This window comes from Oreochromis niloticus, linkage group LG23 (assembly GCF_001858045.2).
Source record: "Oreochromis niloticus isolate F11D_XX linkage group LG23, O_niloticus_UMD_NMBU, whole genome shotgun sequence".
Taxonomy (NCBI): Eukaryota; Metazoa; Chordata; class Actinopteri; order Cichliformes; family Cichlidae; genus Oreochromis; species Oreochromis niloticus.
This window is the reverse complement of record NC_031986.2, coordinates 14,906,830-14,928,448: the sequence shown is the minus strand read 5'-3', so window position 1 is coordinate 14,928,448 and position 21,619 is coordinate 14,906,830. Positions and strand designations below refer to the sequence as shown.

Below are 21,619 nucleotides of genomic sequence, written 5' to 3'. Positions count from 1 at the left end.
ACTTCAGTAGGTCCTCTTTACCATGTCTACATGTGTAAAATTGTTTCCATGTGATTGGCTGATTAGAGAGTCACATGGTAACTAGAAAAAGTGTCCAGTGAGTGTTTATAAATGGCAAAATAATATATATATAATTTTTAAAATGTGCCATACACTACAACATGTGGACTTTTGAAACAATGTCCAAGTGTCAACGAGACATTTGCTTAACTCTCTTTCAAACCAAATGTAACAGGATGTTAGTTACGATGGCTTTGAGGCTTCAGATGTCTTTTAGACCTCTAATAAAAAAAAAAAAATCCCCTGTGGTTTATAACTTTTTGCCATTTAATTTCTTGCATTCATTTTTAACATGTCTGAGCTGGAAACATTTTTTCTTGATGGTCTAACCTTTTATGGATCGGGTTTTAAAATGGGAATCTTGTGAAGTACTGAAAAAATCTGCAGATTTCTTTGGGCTACATTTGGCCTTTACTTAGGGGAATTGACTCAAGACTCAAAGTGTGTCTGGCTACAGCCATATTTCTCTCTGATGAGGCGAAGGCACCAAAAGTAGCCCAGATTGGGCCAAATATGTCCACAATCTGGGCTGCATTCATAACAAGATTTGCTTGAGGTGTCATTTTGACAGCTCGGTGAATAAAGCCTGTTAAATTACCGTTAGCCTTACTGTGTAGCCTTGTTTATGCTTCAACCACGGCACACACCCGTCTAACTGTTTTAAACCGGTTAGTAGCTTGTGTCACCTGATATTTCTCAAAGAACACCATGCACATTGCATAATGAAGACCAACCAATCCCACCCCACCACCAAATTATACAAATTAATTTTTCCTTCAAATGTCATGTCATTCATGTCTGACGTCACTTTTGCGTAGGTTTATGGGATCTTTGGTTTTGTTGTCAGCCACCGGAGACCTTCTGATCAATTAACAATGATTCAGTGAGGTCAAATTCCCTTCACGGCCCAAAGAAAACAGACGACACCATTGTAAGCATCTCGGTGAATTTTATAGAGCAGGTTATTGCTCTCTTTATAAAAGATTTCTCGAGTGGTGCCACAGATTCATGCTGATAGAGCCTTTCTTCACATATTGATCTCTATTTGGTAATTCTGTGCTCACATGATGAAGAGGGGAAAGCAATGACTGGAATGTGGAGTTTGGTTGAGCAGATTCCGACACATAAAGCAAACTGCATGCAGGCACTTGCCAGCGTGTGCGTGCGTGCATGCATGCGTGCGCATCTAATCCTTCAAAAGGCTGGCAGTGACTGGCCCAAAAATCGGATGTTTTCTCATTCGAGCGTTTCCCAGACACACCTCTCTTTGCCTCCTCCTCCTGGCTTTTCTTCACTTCTATATACCGTCTGTCTGTCTGACATCCCCGTAATTTACTTTATAGTTGTCGGTAAAGGGGGAAAGTGGAAAAAAAAAGATTTCAGAATATAGAAAAAGATAAAAGCTCCTTCTGCTGTTCCTCTCTCCTTCTTCTCCTCCTCCTCCTCCTCCTTCTGCTGCTGCTCCGTGACACACATGCCCACAGCCTCGGGGCAGTATAGTTAAGGAGGTATGTAAAGTTTGTCTTTTTTTAGGACCTGTAAGGGACAAAACCAGAGGTCAGGAAAAAAAAGGGAAAGCCAGAGTGAAGAAAAGGCAAAGATGGAACCTGAGAGGGGTAAAAAATGTCAGAAAAGGCTGTGAGCTGCAGGTGTGAGAGCTTCATATCTGCCTCTCACACACACAGACTAGTCCTGACAAAGAAATAGTGCTCATGGGGGTGAAGAGAAATCGACAGGAACTGGGGGCAGCTGAGATAAACCAGAGAGAGAGAGGCAGGTATTAAGAGCTCATAAAAAGGCACTTAGAGCTGCAGTTAGGAAACTCACATTCATCACTCCCAGGTGAGCGAGCGTGCGCATTTTTTTCTTCCCCACCAGCAGCTGCTCCCGTTACCAGGAATTACAGAGACAGAATGACAAAAGATGTCACGATAACAACTGTGTGAGAAACAGAAGAGTGATGGGGAATGTGGGAGGATAATCTGATTTTAAAAAGTGACAGTTCAGCGTGTTATGTGTCTGAGAGAATCAAATTATGGAACCCACAGGAGCGGAGGAAAAACAGCCTGTCCAAGGAATTTAAATCTTAAAATAAAGAAGATGATGGCATGTGCTGAGGGAAAATGTGCCAGTGCCCAGGCGCTGCATAGCCTGCAATTTCTGGGCTGGGTGGGGGGGGTCAGTATAATCAGCTGTACGAACCATGTCTCTCAAATCCTTTACCCCGCCCATTAAATACAAGCCATTCTTGTTTGTCTCATTCACTCCAGCAGGACGTCTGTGAACAGGACGCACGTTCACTCTGTTTGGACTAGAACTTAAAACGACTGAGTCTTTCCTTTCTTTTTTTTCCTTCTCTTTTTTTTCAGGGCAGGATTTTAAATAAGCCACTTTCTATTGTTTCAACTCCCTTTGATGCTTTTCTAAGGATCACACACCCTGACAGAAAAGTTGGGACTGATTCAGAAAGCAGGGGGGGGAAATCCAGAGAGACAGACAGACAGAGCTTTGCCCTGAAGCTTTCTGGGGAAGAAAGAGGAGACAGATAAAGAGTCAGAAATAATCTGAGGGAGAGAGAGAGAGAGAGAGAGGAGGGAGGGAAGAGCACAGCTGTTGTGCAAAGACGAGGAAAAAAATACAGATAAAAAAGGCGAGGAGGTGCACAAGTGTGAAGGGCGAGGAAAGGAGACTGACAAGGACGACCAAGGCTGGAGAGAGGAAAAGGGAGATAAATGCGAGAGTCAGCAAACAAAAAAGGGCCAGAGACCGAGGAGTAGGTCCAGGCCAAGGCCAAGAAAGATATAAAGAGGAGACAAAGTGAAGACAAAACTGAGACAAACAGCGACTAACAGACACCTGACATCACGGCCAACGGCAAGAATGGAACAGCAGCGAGACGACAGGAGAGGCTAGAGAGAGAGAGCGCGCGAGAACGAGCTGTGGTTTGACACGAGGAAGAGGAGTAGATTTCCTCATCATGATTTATTCAGCTGATTTCCCAAATTTAACCAACCTGTGCCAGAAGAGCAACTTCGTTCCAGGATAGAATGAAGAGAGGAGCTGAGAGATACCCATAAAATCTGCGAAACCTCTTTCCTTATCCTCCACCTTCCTCTCCTCCTTCCTGGATTTCTCTTTACATCAAGCTTTAAATCCGCCAACTTCCTCTTCCTCTGTCCTGACATCTCCTCTCCTTCCCCCCCTTCTCTCTATATCCTCACTATGTGGATACCAGCTGTGCTCCTATGGATGCTTAATATCAGCAATTTGTGCTCAGGACAAGACTATACAGACTATTACCAATCTGGAGACATGGGCACACAGGTAAGAATTTACACTTCACACTTCACAACATGATAATCATGTTAGTTTTGCTTACAATCGATTCCATACAGAAGAAAATTTTTGAGAAAAAGCTGAATGAATGAAGAATTGTAGATGCTTCCATGGATGGCACACAGATGGTATAGAAATAGCATTAAAGAACCATTAGCCTATGTGCTTGATACGTAGACAGAGACAGCAGATTGCCCAACTGTTGAGATTGTCCCCTCCACCGTCAGCACTGAAACTCTATATGTGAGAATACATTTTGTAAGGATTGCGTTATTTAAGCTGTATTTACTTAGGCAATCTCACAGATGTAATCTTTTTACACAAGGAACATTTCCAACAATCACAATGGTTTACACAATGCAGTCCTCATAAAATCAATAAAATCCACATGGGGTGTTTAAACCTAACAACTTCCAGTTGTTCATTTTAAACTTAACTAAGCTTGATAGCATGTCCTTATAAATAACAACACAGCTAACCTGATGCCTTCCAAATGACAGTGATTTTTTGGGACATGTAACTTTTGCAGAACTTCAACTGGCTATTGTTATAGCTGTCTTATATATTTCATCAAATTGTGAATATTAAGTCTTCCAGCAATTGTTTTGCTCCGACATGATGTGTTTGCACACTATAAGCTATTTAACAAAATGCAAGGTGCTCAGTGATGCCTTGCTTTAGCTTGAATTTTGTTATGGTGGAGAGTAGGAACATTACAGATAAGTAATGCAGTGAAAACCAAACATTTTGTCTAAATGAAGTTTGGAATAAGCTTTCAATAATGGCATCATAAGCATAACAATGGACATTAAAATGTTCAACTGGAAAATAAATACAATTATGTTTTAGGGGAAAAAACACATGGATCCAGTGTTCATTCTGTGGTACACTGGCATACTTCAATGGCATAAAATACATACAGTCAAATGAAAAATAAAGTGCATAAATGCTTTAAACCCAACATTCACACTAAAAAGGATGTAGTGGGGCCACTTGGGTTTCAATATCTTGCCCAAAGATACTTTGACACTCAAGGATGCACACCTGAACCACCGGAGATCAAACCACTGATCTTCTGAGATGAAAACCCACTCTACCTCTTAAACCACAGTCATCCAATTAATAATAATTATGTTATGTTTGTCACTATGTCACAATCCTGGGACTTCCCAGGAAATTCAACATGAGCATGGTGGCGGAAGAGTTATGATTTGTGCTTGTTTTGCAGCCACAGGACCTGGGTACCTTCCAGTCATTTAGTCAACCATGTATTCCTCTGTATACCAAAGTATTCTGCAGTTAAAAGTGAGCATCTGTCCAACAGCTAAAGCTTGTTTTTAGTGGTCAAACAAACTGGATCATGTAAGAGGACCATCAGCCCAAAGAGAGCAGTAACTCTATAATAAAATAGCTAAAAAAAATAAAATAAAATAAAAACAACAACATCCTGCTTTGGTCCAGTTAAAGTCCAGGCCTCAACCTAAATAAATTTTGTGGGAGATGAAGCAAGTAGCGCAAAAACAAATGTCCACAAACCTCAATACATGGACCACTATAAAGAGAATTCCTCCACAAAAATGCAAGTGATTCATAGTTATAGAGAAAACATTTGCTTCCAGTTACTGCTGGCAAAGTTTCTTCTACAAGCTACTGAATCATGGGATATATTTAGTTTTCCATCAGATTGTATACTGTGAATCAAATTTGGTAGATTTATCAGAACCTAAAGAAAGTGGCATCGTTTTTGTTTACTATGTAAACAAAAAAACAAAACAAAAAAAGTGTAATGCACTTAAGATTAAAGAAAACACCATCTTCTTAGGTGCTTAAATGCAAATTCATACTCCAAAACTAACAGTAGTCAAGTGCAAACAGTTTTTCTTTCAGTGAAAATTTAAAACAGGAAGATTCTTCGCCATAGAGCTGGCTGCACACAAGATGGTATCATCCGCATAGAAGTGAACATTTGATGTTCCTTTGTAAAATGTTTATATTGTGTGATATTATCAGATAATTTATATTGTTATATTATATTAAATTAATAAGTTATATTGTACTATAACTTATTAATGTATCACGTTAACAGCTGGGGGCCAAGTATTGATCCCTGTGGGACACCTGAATCCTTCAAAAGCCTGAAACACAAATTATAAGAAATTTTAAGAACCAGTTATAAGAAGAATCCTTGCAGACTCTAGAAAGCAACTTATTGATAAATCATACAAATAGTATGATCACAGACATCATGGGGTAGATTTCTAAATATAGAGGTTATCAATTGCTTTTCATTACACAAAATTAGAAGATATGCATTTCTTTATATAATAAATTTGTTTTACACAACTTTTTTGTTTTGTTTTGTAAAGCAACTGCTTGTTTCTGTGATGTTATTAAGTTATGACTAAAGAAAGAAAAAAACAAAAGTCAGCATGGTTTTGAACGTTTACCTGACAACAAAGGCTGTTTACGAGCCAGCCAGGAAATGGTTCGGTGTTTGGTTTCCTGCTCTAGGAAAGTAGACCTCGTTTAGTGGAAGCTGCTCGGTGCATAAGTGAAAAACTTCAGACTTATCAAAAACATCTATGAGAACAATGAGTCATAGTGATTTTCACGCTTAAGATAGAGGACTTGTTTTTCTTCTGAGCACTATTTTCATACGTGTATGAGGAAGCACTAACACTTTAAATAGAATCAGTATCTTTTTTTAACTGTGTTTAAGTCACAATAACTTCAGACTTAATGTGGTTGTAATACTACTACTACTGCTACTACAACAACAGCAATAATAATAAGAGTGAGAAATGCATGGGTGTGTGCATATGTGTGTGTCTATATGCAAGCAATGTCTGATGTTAGACACACCCCAAAGCAATGGACGCAAGATCAGTCCATTATGACTTCACAGTCCCTTAGCGATTACCTCATGTCATGTGATCAACTAACAATGCAAGAGAGGAGGAAGAGGAGGAGAAAAAGAGCAAAATGAGAGAATACATCATAAGAAAGAGAGAGAAGAGTCTGTCATCTGCTCTGTAATGAGAAACACAGCGCTAAACAATTCTACAGTAAATATACCACAAACTTTTCTTTCTACTGGTTTTTAAAAGCAACCTAGGTTGGGCAGAAGATTGGTAGGAAATCAAAAGATCCTTGAATTAATTCCGTAAAAAAAGGGCAACTATGTTCTTTTCTGTTCTGCTGAAGTTGATCAACTATATTTTAAGAAATGCACTCAGCTCTATTTTATAGTTTATAAATGTGCAAAATGGCTGTCAGATAGATTTACATCACCTGACAGCTATTTCCATCCAAAACAAAAGTTACATGTGTGGCACAGCTCAGGGGATGACAGAGTGCAAAGGAGTCTCATGTGTAAAAACAGCTGTCTACAGGGCTTTAGAGACTGGGGAGAAACACAGAAAAACAGAAGAACATTTTGGTTCCTTAAAAAAGTTCCTGGGATTAAAGGTTCTGGTTTCACTGAGGTGGAAACAAGACCAGTGTTGGTTCATTTAACTTACGTATCTCAAAAGCAGATATGGTCTAAAAACAGCATTTCTTATTTCCAGTAGTGCCACCATGAAGTTGTCATGGATCATCAAGCTGGAGCTTCGTGTATACAGATTTTTATGCAGTTTTTTTTTTTTTACACTGAATACAGAATTCCATATTTATAGTAACAGGTGGACAAAAAAACTGCTATGAAGGGGAGGTCAATAATGACAGTAAAGTATGCTGATATTCGGTAAGACGGATGGAGGGAAATGAAAAAGGAGGGGGAGGCAGATAGAAAGAGATAAATGGAAATAGTGATAACACTGCAGAGATCCAGTTTCTGTTTAGGCAGTGCCAGCTGTGCCAGTCTGCTCTCTCTCAGCCTGGGAAATTAAACAACCCACCCATGTTCCCAGGAAGACTTCAAATGTGACACTCAAAGACCAACTCCCTGCTGACATTTAGTCAGATAATACAGCAGTGTCTATTAGCCAGTTAATCTCTCATCTTTCATCTACTCTATTAAAACAGAAGAGAGTCGTTTATCATGATGGCGGGAAAATCATTAAGGGAATGACTCACAGCTGGAATGGTTTATAGAGTGATATCTGTTTTAAACTGATTTATTGTATGGATCTCATCCACCACATTGAATAATCTCCATTATGTTTGTCTATTTAAGGAGGCCCAGTGTTGTCCTAGAGTAAACTCCAAAAGCGAGGCTGTGATCTCATTGTTTCAATGGAAGCTGACCTGTTATGCTCATTTCCAGCTCTGTCTTTTGTTTTTAGACTATAGTAGAGTAACTCTGGATGATTCATACAATACTACGCAAAACCATTGAGTCACCCCTCATTTCTTTATATTTTCCTTCCAAGCAGCCAGACTTTCTTGTAGTTTTTTCAAAGTGCCGTTGAGCTATAGTTTTCCAGGCTTTCTGAAGTTCTTTCAAAGGTTTTCTTTGGACATTGACTGGTTTATTGTCTGTGTACCTGCTAATTTTCAGATTAATGTTTTTTGTTTGTTAAGCCAGTTGAGACTGACCTATGAATCATTCCAGCATAAAAAAGGCTCCTAACTCAAGGGATTAACTAGTGTTTTGTCTGCACATAAAAGACAACTTAGCAAAGAACCAATTTTAAATTGTATCTTTAGGCACTTTATTACCAGCAGCTGTCACAAAAAAACCAAACTTGTTCCCATTTTTGTAGCCAAATCTATGAAAAATGCCAAAGATGACACAGTTTGACAGGCATAAAATAGCTCTTTAGCATCTGTGATGATTTCCAAAAAGCTAAAAACGTGGCACTGCATGATGTGCAGTGTCCTTGAAACAACTTGAGGAAACTATACAAGTGGAGGAAAAAAGAAGTGCCTATCTAAAACCTATCAGCAGATGAACCATATCTCAAAGTCATGTCCTTAAGAAATATGAAGGAAATCAAGCAAAGACCTGACACAGGACCTGAGAGATGCATCTGGACCTTCAGTTGATCCATCTTCTGTTCACTGAAGCTTCATCAGAAATAATCTCAGTGGAAGGGTGGCTGTCAAGAAGGCTTATGGTGGAGAAACAGGGAGGAAAGGCTGAGGTATGCCACATTATACAAGAACTGGGGTGAAAACAGGGGGCAACACATGTGGTGGAGTGATGAATCCAAATGTTAAAGGTTTCATTCAAATCACAACTGATATGTTGGAGGTCAGGAGAGAGGTACAACGGTCAGTTTTCATCTGTAAAACACGGTCATGGTTTTGGGCTGCATTTCAACCACTGGTTTTGGGGATCTTAGCAAAATTGATGGAATTTTGTATGCAGAAAAGTGCCATCAGATTTAGATCCACCATGCAATACCTTCATTTTGCAGCATGACAATGAAAAACTCACCCCCAGTGCAGTAAAACCATACCTGGATAGAAAAAACACACAGTAGAGCACTACCAGTCATGGATTGGCCTCCCCAGAGCCCGGACCTCAACACTGTTGAAGCAGTGTGTCATCATGTTGACAAGAGAAGAGAACAAGAGGCAGAAACATCCAAAGAAGAGCTTTGAATGTCTTTCAAGAAGCCTGGAGAACTATTCCTGAACACGACTTAAAGAAATTAGAAGAGTTTGCCTTTATTATTCAACACACTCTGAACTCTCTTAAGTTCAGGCTGTGTTGAAGAATAAAGGTGGTCATACCAAATATTGACTTTCAAGCTTGTTAGAATTGCACAAACTCTGTTTTTATTTCGATAAATCGCTGCACCTATTTCCCAATTTCCTAGCAAAATACAAAAAAATGAAGGTGACTCAAGGCTTTTACATAGTGTTATATATACTGTGTATTTATTTGTAGGCTTATGTATACCCTATGTGTATTCTCAAATTAAGTTTTCCTGCTTTGGATTTCTTTTGTCATTAAAAAATAACAGTGTGTGCAGGTGAAGAGAGGACATGCATGCTCTTAACGAACAGTAGCCAAAAACAACATGTTACAACACATTGGCAGCTGAGGTATTCACTGTTTACCCAGAACAAACCTGCAAACTCGACGCTGTATCAAACAATTTTTCACCAAAAATACACGACTAAATCGTTCTGAAGCCAAACTATAAAGAGAGTGTTTTTAAATTATTTCTATTTTATTACACAACCAAAACACCCTCTTAGCTGTAAGATTTGTGACATTTGTTTATCATCTTTTAGTTTCATTTTCTGTCTCCATAACTCTTTTTACTATTCGTGCTGTCTACATGTGTAAAAAGTATAATATCTCTATTCTTCTTTTTTTTTCCATGCTCTGTTGTAGTCAAATGACCAGCTCAGTTTGGAGACAATAAAAAGTGTGGATGACCTTCTACAGTTCCTATACCCTGAATACAGTGTGATTCAGCAGTGCCTGAGGAAGAGGTCATGGCACAGCTCTTCATCCCCCTCTTCATCGTCTTTATCCACATCTTCAATGAGCCCTTTACTCAATGCTAACATTCAGGACATGTGGGTTCCGATGAGGGAGGAGGCTCTTTACAAAGATGATGACAATTTGCAAGGTAAACACTGACGTGCTTGCACAGAGGTAGTCTGTTTATTATTATTTCTTCTTACATTCCAGCAGAATCATTAGATTTGTGGAAGTCAAGACAGTGTTATTGCTGCTAATGTCAGCCTTTCAATCACAGCAGTCTGAAATACTTGAACAGACTGGCAAAGTGAAAAAGTGTAGCAGTGATATAACCACACAATGGTGTTTTTTAAGGACTGACAGATGGATTTCATTGTACTGGAGACAGAAAAAGTAGCTGGTATTGCAGAGAATGAGGATTTCCTCTCCCTAAAACCTCTAATAAACAGAAAAATGAAGAAAGGGGTAAACAAACAGAATCTACCTATAATTACCAGCATACAATGGAAATTACTGTTCTGTTCACTGAGCGGCTGTGTGTCAAAAATGTTCTGCAGAAACAAATTGTGGCGGGAATTATCCCAAATGTGGTTTTTGAATCCTCAGGTGGGTGTTTATACACTCATGTGGAAAAATATGTGAACAACAACACATGAAATATTTCACTATCTCAAAAAAAAAACCAACAACATGCAGAGGCAGTATGTGAAACCCTGAATACACCCTTACCGCTTCCATAAGAATTAAAAGGGTAAGTAGAAGCCAGGCACTGCTAATCAAGGTCACATGATTAACTGATCATCAGCAAGTGTGAGCACCTCTAAAGAAAAGCTGAAGTTTTGGCAGTTTGCTTATCTGCAGCATTCAGGTGTGTGTTCACGCAATGCCAGGGAAGAAAGACATCAGAAATGATCTTTAGAGAGGCAATTGTTGCTACCCATCAGTCCGGAAAGGGATGCAAAGCCATTTCCAAACAATTTGAAATCCATCATTCTACAGTGAGAAAGATTACTCACCAGTGGAAAACATTCAAGACAGCACTGATGCCCCAAGGTCAGACTGTGCAATGCTCAGAGTGAAAAAAAAACACATCTCAGACTCTACAGGTCTCAGTTAGCATGTTCAATATTAAAGATCACGGCAGTACAATTATGTATGATGTGTCTGAAACCGTTTTAAGGAGAAGGCCTCTTAACCCAAGTCATGCTGCCAAAAACATGGCAGCATGACTTAGGTTTGCATAGTTGCATCTGAACAAATCAGAAGACTTCTGTGCTTTGGACGGACAAGACCAAAGTGATAGACAGAAAACCCAGCATATCAGCACAAACACCTCATACTGACTGTCAAGCACGGCGGTGGAGGTGTGATGGTTTAGGCTTGTTTTGCAGCCAAAAGACCTCACACCCTGCAGTCACTGAGTCAACCGTCAACTCCTCTGTAAAGTGTCCTAAAGTCAAATGTGAAGCCACTGTCCCACACCTAAAGCTTGGCCCAAACCAGATGATGTAAGGGGCAGTGATCCCCAAGCACAGCAGCAAGTCAACAACAGAATGACAGAGAAAGAAAAGAATCAAGGTGTCGTAACGACCCTGTTAAAGTCCAGACCTCAGCTCCACTGAAATGCTGTGCTGGGAACTTAAGAGAGCTGAATTCCCGCAAACCTCAATGAAATGAAGTAACACTATAAAGAAGCGTGGGCCCAAATTCCTCCATAATGATGTAACCGACCAATAAAGCCATACAGAATACCATTACTTGAAGTGAATGCTGCTAAAGGTGGTTCTATAAGCTACTGAATTGTGAGACATCTTTCGGTTTTCTCAGACTCATTCTTCATTTTGCTTAGTTTTTGCTGAATAAATAAATAATGCCATGATGTAATATGTCATGTGTCATTGTTCATCTCAGATTGTGCTCAAGTAATTTTAAAATTAAACTGAAGGTGTGGTTCAAAGATGTCTGGTGTGGCCTTCACAGAGGGGTGCAGTTCCTGTTGTCATGCATTGTTGGCTGTATTTTCAGTCATCCTGGAGGAGATCCAACGAACCTCGTGCCAGCCCAGAGAGGTGTGCATTGAAGTCGCTAAAGAATACCCAGAATCCACCAGTCAATTCTACCTCCCTCATTGTGTGGCGCTGCATCGTTGCGGTGGATGCTGCAACAACGAAGCTTTTTACTGCACAAATACAAGTTACACGCTTGTGAACAAGACGGTAAGCCATGCGCCCGGAGTCTCTTTTTCACCTCCTTGTATCTAACATCTTGTACACTCTTCAGCACTTGAATTATTTAACACTCTGCTCCAGATTTTATGCTCTTGCACCACAAACTGCCTCAGGAAAGAGGACAGAAACCAATCTGCCCATTTATGTAACCAGCTTGTCTGTATCACAACACACCCTACTCCAGTGGGACAGCCTTTGGCTGCAAATGGACATGATGTTAAGACAATATACACAGTAGAGTCACGCACAGTTGCACAATCTTACAACAATTACATCAACATCTAAACATCAGCAGTACTGCAGCAGAAGAAAAGGAAAGAAAAGAAGAAACACTAATTCCTTCCACAATTCAGAATTTTATGCGCACATGCACGTCTAACTTTCCTCTTCCCGCTCCTAGCTGATGAAAGTGTCCCAGTCCAGGATGGTACGCACTGTTGTCATGGCAAACTTCATCAACCACACTTCATGCGATTGCCTCCCCAAGCGGCCGCTCCGCTCCATCATCAGACGAGCAGCAACAGATCACCTGTGAGTTGGAGTGATAGGTGAAGAGTGACGCGTGGGTGCCTTTACAGCCATTCATGACTCACTCTTTTGTGTATCCATGCATTTATAATATAGCGTGAGTGCGTGTCTGTGTGTTGATAGGTGCTCTCCTCCTGAACGTGCCTGTGCCTCGGGCTCAATATGGGATCCAGCAAACTGTGTGTGCGTCTCTGCAGACACAATAAACTACCCTGAGAGAGAGGCAGGTAAGCATGCATGAGTCATGTTGGTCAAATTAGTCAATTTCTACTCATGCTGATGCATATTCAGTCTAGTCCATCAGTGGTTCTCAAGCATGTGGTTGACACCCACTATAGACAAAACCGACAATTACAGTTTTTCCACTGATGTGGCGCAGATGGCCAATCTAGAACTAGTTCCCCCCATTTGCACTGAAACAAGACTAGCACCAGAGCCAAGGAGACCACTACCCCAACTTCTCCTAACGACGCAGCATAATAATTGGTTCTCAAGCCTCTTGAGCCATGGTACTCAAAAGGCACAAACACAGAAAGGGATCTGCATTGGTACCAGAACTACAATGGTGGAAAAAGATTCAGAGAGTAAACTTTTTGGCAAATGAAACCAAAGTGGTAAATCCAGTGAACCACACTGACTTATGTTCCAAATAAAGCCTTTAAATGAGAATGTCAAAGCAACTTACTAAAGTTGAGCATCATTTTCATGACATGAAAAACAGAGATTAATTCATGGGTCAAGAACTCACTGCAGAGTTTGGTATTTGTCTGACCCACCCTTTCTGCAGCATGGACACTCCAACACTCCAACGTGTTAGAAATCGTGTTGTTTTTAAAACTCAGACATGTCCTTTTAACTGGGTCACAACTCTGAACTGGAATGCAACAATAATGCAAAAAACTTCCACTGAGCACGTTTTGGGATGTGATAAAAAAAACTCAGTAACAACACCCACATGATGATGATGGCGTTTGGGTGGCAAATCTTTCCCTGAGGTACTGCCTATTCATTTGTAGCAGGAATGTTTTTGTGCCGTTTTACTTGTACAATCATGTAGTGAACTACAGTTCCTATCACTCTTTTTTTATAATAAAGTAACCTCTCCTGACAGATATTATTGTTTGTCGTTTTCATAAATGTTCATCTGATCTATACTGAGAGGTCCGTCTTTGAACTAATGTTTCCACAGGCAACATTAGTATAAGTGTAAACCAAAAAGTATTCTCTTCTTTGGATTTACCACAGGTATGTGAACTAAGAAAAGAAAATGCCAGTCTCACTGCAACTTAACCACAGTTCCTGTAGCTGCCTGCCAAACTGACAGCCATGAAAACACTAAACTTTGGGAGGCTGCATACTAAATGCTATCATGCTAACAGGCTGGTGTTTAGCTGATATATCATGAAGTCAAATCTTGGCTCAAGGTACAGCTGAAGGGAATCTTTTGTACTGGACAGATTAAAATGTTGACCTGAATATTATCAGGAGGCCACCAAAGGCATTTGATTTCATCCTCTGGGGAACTTGAACATCTAACCCTAACCCGTATTTCATGACAATATGTTGTATAGATGAGCTAGTTTCAGTTGCTCCCCTATTTGTAAGGGATCGCCACAGTGGGTGGTGCCAAACACTGGATGGCCTTCCTGAAACAACATCAAAGGAATCTGTTTCTTTTCCTGGGAAAATGCCAACCTCACAGTTACAGTGTTTCATCCTCTGGGGATCATGAATCTGCACAATATTTCATAAATCTGAAAAAAAAAAAAAACAACAACAACAAAATAATTTTTTTCACTTTTTTATGTCTTCCAGAAGTGCTGGACTCTGGCCTGCTGGCTCTCTGTGGGCCCAACCGGGTTCTGGAAGAGTCCACGTGCGATTGTGTCTGTCAAAATGGACTCACTGAAGCCAGCTGTGATCCAGGCTGGAAACTGGACCACAACACCTGTAAGCAAGGGTGTAATTTATTGTATTTAAATATGTTGTTTTGCGTCGTGCAAAATGTCAATGTGCAGCTCTTGAAAATTAAGTTTTACTCAAGCATTTGGATTCACCGTGAGCAGTTGACAATAAATGCGCCACGAAGCCATCACTCTGACAGTAAATGAGCAAGCTCGAGAGACAAAAATACACAGATACAGGGAAGTTTGGGGAAGATAGCTTCATGCAAATGTCTTACATGTAGAAACACGACCATCAAATATTTAGCCCGACAGTGCTGTCGGGCATGTGCGACGCAATATCTGATAAAGTTTCGTTTTGATTCATAAAATCACCCTCCCTCTTCGGTTTTCTTGATGATTTTCTCTCAGGTGAATGCCAGTGCGAAGGTCAGGGCGAGGGGAAGTTGTGCCCTGCTGGCCAGCGGTGGGATGATGATCTGTGCGGCTGTGTGTGTGCCGCAGAATGTCCCAGACACCAGCCTCTGAACCCAGATACTTGTCTGTGTCAGTGCAGAGAGAGTCATGAGTCGTGCATGCGGCAGGGCAAGAAGTTCAACCCAAACACCTGCAGGTAGGTGTAAAAAGCAGTCAGGAGTCCATTCCTGCTACTGGCTTTGAGCCAAAGTGGCTGTCTGGTTTGTTCATCTCAGGTATCCACACTGTAGGCGTCTGCCAACTAAACTTATAAGAACCTTATCTGATCAAAGAAAATTGTTAACCGCAGACACACTTAATCAAAGACATTAATTAGGTTTTTATTTATATCCATTAATAGTTGATTGTTGTATTTAAAAAACCTGAATCCACCACTAATCACTGATGTCGAATATGGAATTTCACCTCCACTGGCAGACTACTTTCTGTTCTGTCACTGTCTCTATGTGACACAAAATACCCTCCTCTTGGTTTAAAATCACAGTCAAACCTGACACCACCAATAATGTGTACTTACGCACACTAAAAGGAGTGTCCGAGTCTGGTTGCTATGCATGTGTCATCCAAACAATTCACTGGAATTAGTAATTCCTCTTCTTAGTTCCAATGTAAAAAAATCCCCAACTAAACACTTCCTCCATATTATGTAAACGCACTGACTGACACATGTGGCCCAGAACACAAATCTCTGAAAGAGATTTAAAGGACACAAACATAAAACAATGAGGTTGGTTAAATAAACTAATCTGAGCCTTTAATTCCTGCTCCAAAAACAGAAATACACAAAGTTCAGTAAACTGGTTTAAACAAAGAAGGATTCCAGAAAAGGAAGGAAGTCAAGTGCCATGAGGAAGTTGAACAGACATCCACAAACACGCCCACTCAATCTGTAATTGTTGTGCTGAAGTTGTTCCTGGATCAACAAAACTAATGCTGGTCCAGGATCAACACTGAAAGTGACCAGTCACAATATAGTTATGTCATAGTTTTTAAACGTGGAAACGCCGTAACACCGCACACCAAGTCGTAATCCTAACCCCATAACCCTAACCTAACCCTGTGGACTTTTTTTCCAAGTTGCAAAACTATAACAATGGCCGGTACATAACCAACACGAGGATATCAGACAGACCACACACACACACAGGGTTGATTAGTTACAGGTGAAAACAGCTGAACACAGGTGACAATAATAAAAGGAGGGAAAACAAATACTTGAAACACACAAAGAAAGTCATTAGAAAGAAAATCGGGAAGCCAACACACAGACAAAACAGAGAAAGATAAAGAAGTGAGGACAAAGGGGACACTAAGAAAGTGTGAACAGTATCAGCTAAATCCAAGCAAGGATCAGAAATCAAATGGAAACCAGGAAATGGAAACCATGACAATTTGTTCGTGCCAATGGAAATCATTTATTCAAACCACAGCAGGAGGTGATCTCTTGGAGAGTGATTACAACAATCACTGAAAACATACAACTTGGCACTAACGACTGGTAAACAGGCTCAGTGTTTTAGAATTATGGATATGGAGTTTTATTTTGGAAAGAGTTTGCACACGGTGTAGATTTTCACTGGTGTGCTGCAATCTGAGCACAATATGTACACAGCCACTTCCATACTTGCTCCCTCAAACACTGGCTTATACTGGGAGAGCTGCTCCTGTACGTGGTGCTTCCAATGGCTGGTGACCCACTGGGGTGCCATCACCCACGGAAAGAGTGAGAGCATTAAGAGAAACAACTCTCGATGGAGACGTCAAACATTCCACACAAGAAAAAGCAAGCATCTCCCTCCATTTTCTTTTGCTCACATGTTTCCATGTGACCTTTTATGGACTTGAGGCATTCTAAATATTTGCGTGTGTTTTGCGTGCGTGCCTCGGTTCCCACAGTTAGCATGCAAGGGATCAACCTTCCCCTGACCCGAGAGGCCTGCAGAGAGACACAGAAGGAGACTGGGTGAACTTGATGACAGTGAGCAGAGCAACCATCAGAGCAGACAGAGGGCAGCTCAGAGACAGATGGAGTGACAGGCACAAAGAAAACACAACCGCAGACCTGGGCTTTTACATTAGTGGCCTTCCATGTGGGAAAGTTCACGGATTTACATGCAAGTGACCTTTAATGCCAGTTTTCTACACTTTCTGAGCTTAGGGGAGCTGAAATAAATTCACTCTTTGTGGAAAATTGTAGCCTCCATTTTTAGTCACTTTTTGTCTATTCAGTTATTATTACTCTTTTTTTAAATCTAAAATTATATGAAAGCATAAAATATCTATCCATCCATCCTGTTTATCTGGGTCCGGAACATGGGGGCAGCATAAGCAGAGACACCCATGACCTCCCTCAGCCTCCAGCTTTTCCGGGGAGGACACCAAGGCATTCCCAAGTCAGCCAAGAGATGTAATCTCCCCAGTGTATCCTGGTTCTGCCCCAGGGCCTCCTCTCAGGGGCCCATGCCCTGAATACCTCATTTAGGAGTCGCCTAGGAACTTAAAATTAAATTAAAAAATTTGGCTCTTCCTAGTTAAGTACACAGTAAATGTCTCCTACAGAGCCTCTAAAGTGTTTGCACACAAGTCAAATTAATTCAGATGCAAAAATAAAAGATTCTTACTCGTTCGCTAAAATGCAAAAGATTAAAACTTTGACAGACAAACAAAATAAGTTCTTTTCAAAAAATAAAGACTCGTTTTTACAAGATTAGTTGATACCAGCTAAATGTTTACAAAGTCTTATCTTATAATGTCTTTATTTACAACTGCTAAGCTAGTTTAGCTTGTAGTCAGCAGAAGGAGCTAATGTAGCAAAACTTAGCTTGCTAATATGTGAAAATGAAACAAACGTAGACAAGCTCAAATTAATTATAGCTGACACGTGTCACTAGAAATGACAAGAAATTAAAAAAAAATAACAACTTCATGCATAATTAATTTGTAGTTATTGAATTTGTATAATGGGAAATGTTATTGTAATAATACTTTTGCTAATGCAGATGTGCAAATTAATTCAAGAAAGAGTAGAAAGAGTTTGTGTTTTTTTAAAAACACAGCTATTTAAAACATGAAAAAAGTTATGTTCTTACCAACATTCAGAAAGAGTAATAACAGATCTTTACGAATTTTTTAAAATTATAATTGAGTCATTAAATATATGAATAAATACCTAAATTACATCCTTCATACAATCCTCCAGTAGTTACACCCATTAGCTGTGTAAAAGTGAGAGAATCGTATGAATGGTGTTCAATATTTTCTTTTTATGTACATTAACAGTGCTGTTAACACTTTCCAAAACGTGCTAGTTCTACTTTGAAAGCAAAGTTTCTCTGTTTCCTGTCGTTGCGTAGCGCTTGTTCAGTTTTCACTGTGCAAGCTGAGAAAAGGAACCAGTTTATGCGTTTTGTATATTACATTTCTTTATCCCAACTGTTAACTTACATTTGCATTAATAGGAACAGGAAATATCCAAAAACTGACATTTCTTATTAAACTACTGCAGATGCACTACTACTGGATCAGATACTTCAACAACTGAAAAGAAATTATACTTTTTAACACAAACCAGTAACAACCCAGCTCAAATAACAACTCTTTACGCTCTGAAAGTCAAACCTACTAGCTAGGTTAGCATAATCCGATGTTTTCTCATGCTACATCTGGAAAATTCAGATTTCTCCACATGTGATCAAAATATGCAATATATACATTTGGAAAGCAGCATTTAGAAAAATTAGAAGTTAAATTAACCAATCCTTAAGCTGCATTTAAGTTTTGGAATTTATTTTGCTGACATTTGCATTTTTTTATGTTTGACACAAAAAAGGATAAGTAGTAATTTAGCATGGACTTCACAGGCATAGTTCACAAATAGCAAACTAATTCCACATTTTTTAATAGTAGTTTTTCTTTTCTTACTCAGTTTTGTCTATTTTTTTCTCAACCTTTAATGCCTAGTTTATCCTGTTTCACACATGGGTTTTTGAGACTTTTACATCATTTTTCATCACAGTATGTGGCACATCTTAATCAATAACTTACATCTGAAAAACATGTCAGATGTAAATATAACAGAAATTAAAACTTATACATACATACATTAATATTTAATTTAAAACATTTGCTAGAAGGTTCGACAGACCCTCCATTTAGCAAAAAGAATTTTCTGGTAATTTTTTCATAGTTCGGGCTTTAAAAGGTTAAGTCTGATTTAACATCTGGTCACAGGAGGTGGTTCACAAAGGACCGTACACCTACTGTGATTTTGAAGTGGAGAGTTTTCAGAATCTCCCCCCCTCTGGAAAAATACTCCCTCTTTTTTTCCTCACACACAGAATCCTTTGATGCAAACAAAACTTGGATGAAGGTTTGCCCAAAAGGGATATGATGATCTGAATAATCAATAGTAAGCATGCCAAGACAAAAATAATCTCCAGTGTGCCTCCTTTGTATTTCTCCTCTGTTCCTATCTTCCCACTCTCAACCTCACCCATCTCAAAAATCTTTTTCTGGATGTCCTCATTTCATTTCCCCCTTTGTCTTCTTTTCCTGCTCTCATTTCTTTTCTTTATCTTATTTTCCTTTTCTATTATTTTTTACACTACCTCTCAATCCCCTCTGTTTCTCTTGATCTGTCCCTTCCTGTCTCTAGTTGTTACAGGTTGCCTTGCAGAAACCCCAGACGCATATGCCAGGCTGGATTTTACTACAGCCGCCTAGTGTGTCAATGTATCCCCAACTACCTGAGGTCTGAGAGGAATTAAGGAACCAAAGGCAGGAGCAGGAGCAGGACTGCACACCCTCCCATTTATTGGGCTGTTTTGTCTGGAAACAAAAGGTCAGAAAGGTGGGAATGTCGCTAGTCAAAAGGGCAGGAAGTGGACCTACATATTTACATGTGATGACTTACAACAGACTGCAAGTACCACTTGTGTGCAGTGTTGCTTCTCTATCAACAAAAGGAGGATTAGAGCGCTTCCCTGATCAAAAAGACCAAAGCAGCCGCCCACAGAGTGAAAAGCAGTCAAAAGGAGACAAAATGTGGAGAGACATCTGACTCTCTGGGACTGTTGTCTTCTTAACATTGTTTAGAATATGATCCCAGCTGGAAACAACCGATTACACCCAGAGACTAGCTAAAAGTACAACAGTGAACATGGACCAATCAGACTGAGCCAGCATTCATCCCTGCGACATGTTGGAGCAAGAAAGCCAGCCACCAACCTGCAGTAGAGGCACCGCTCACACTTGCGTGAAATGGAAAGTGGAATAAGATAATAACAGAGTAGACGCTGTGCTTTTTGAAAAAATAAAACAAGCTTCAGCCAACTTCAAACTTTGGCATCCCTGAGAGACGAGATACTTGAGGGGCTGAGGGAAATACTTGGGAAGCGACTGAACGGTGCCTGGGGCCTTATATTCCTACTTTAAAAAAAACAAATGCTTTCTTCAAGGTAATTAGACTGATGATAAAACTATATTTTATATGAAAAAAAAGCTCTGGTGCTGTTTCAGTAGAGGTTACATACCAGACCCTGTTTAGTCAAATGATAACTGAAACACTCCCAACTGTTGTTATATTTACCAGTTAATACTTGCCTCTACTGCAGCGCTGCTCTTTGAAGATTTCTCTCATGCATGGTTGAATCCAGTCGTGACTGACGTTAACATTTGGGTACAGTTCTGGGTCTTCTACTAATTTAACTTCACACGCTCCAAATAATGTTATTTGTACATATTTAAATTTTGTCATATTTAAAACAGTGATTTTGAAGATTATGTATTTGTAAGATTCTGTATTTAAGTCACTCATAACTAAATATTGTTGTAGAACAAAGCAATTTACATGTCTTTTTACTTTTTTCTACCCTGCAAAATATTCTTTCTAATAGGTTATTTTGACACATAGAACGCGCTTATAAAAACAACATATATTTATTGCATTGTGGTAATTATTGCAGTTTTGAGCTATATGGATATAGAGAACTTTATCATGCTTTAATATTTAAAAGTAGTTCTGAAGTAGAGATTAAAAGCCCTGTCTGCCTAACATGTCTGTGCTGCAGATGTGCTAATTTAATCATTTTTTGTTTGCTTTTAAATTAAAACAAATTTTTCTAAAGCCAAAGAAATACAGTAGGTATAATATGTATGTTTTTGTACAATGTTCTGCTACATTGCTTTTCATTTTCTGCATCTAAATATACATAAATATAATACATATATACAATAATAATTGATAAAATGAGTTGGAAGATTGTTACTGGTGCCTTTAAAAGCCATAATGCATGAAAAATGCACATTATTTTGCTCACGTTTCTTATGGCAATCCATCTCTCAGTCACACACACACAGACACCTGTGGGTGAAATTTGAGTCTTTATGGTGTCTCTCATTTCTTCTTCTCCCTCCTCTTCAGCCTTCTCACACTCACTATGTCTGGGTTAAAGACAACAAACAGTATTAAGTCACGGAAAACAAAGAGATCGGCTTTCTGTCTGGCCTTCGTGACCGTCAGCCTCTTAAATGGGCTCAGGACTTGTGTGTCTGATTTCTCCATCTGTCTACATCATTATCTGATTGCGGTGATTAACAGTAGTTACTAACATTAAACACAGCAAGCCTCGGCTACATAACCACAGGTATTTGTACAGTTTTCACAATTTTGAAAACTGGACACCATGGACATTACCATCTAG

General features: G+C 39.6%; 1 protein-coding gene across 1 annotated transcript; it reads left to right on the top strand.

The window, feature by feature from the left end:
* Positions 1–2,306: 2,306 nt before the first annotated feature.
* LOC100710616 (vascular endothelial growth factor C) lies at positions 2,307–21,153 on the top strand. The gene is made up of 8 exons (XM_005460779.4): positions 2,307–3,384; positions 9,689–9,929; positions 11,807–11,997; positions 12,410–12,540; positions 12,661–12,764; positions 14,353–14,487; positions 14,853–15,054; positions 19,573–21,153. Exons 1-8 carry the CDS (start codon positions 3,283–3,285, stop codon positions 19,682–19,684), a joined length of 1,218 nt encoding a protein of 405 aa, XP_005460836.1. The 5' UTR covers positions 2,307–3,282; the 3' UTR covers positions 19,685–21,153.
* The last annotated feature ends 466 nt before the right edge of the window (positions 21,154–21,619 follow it).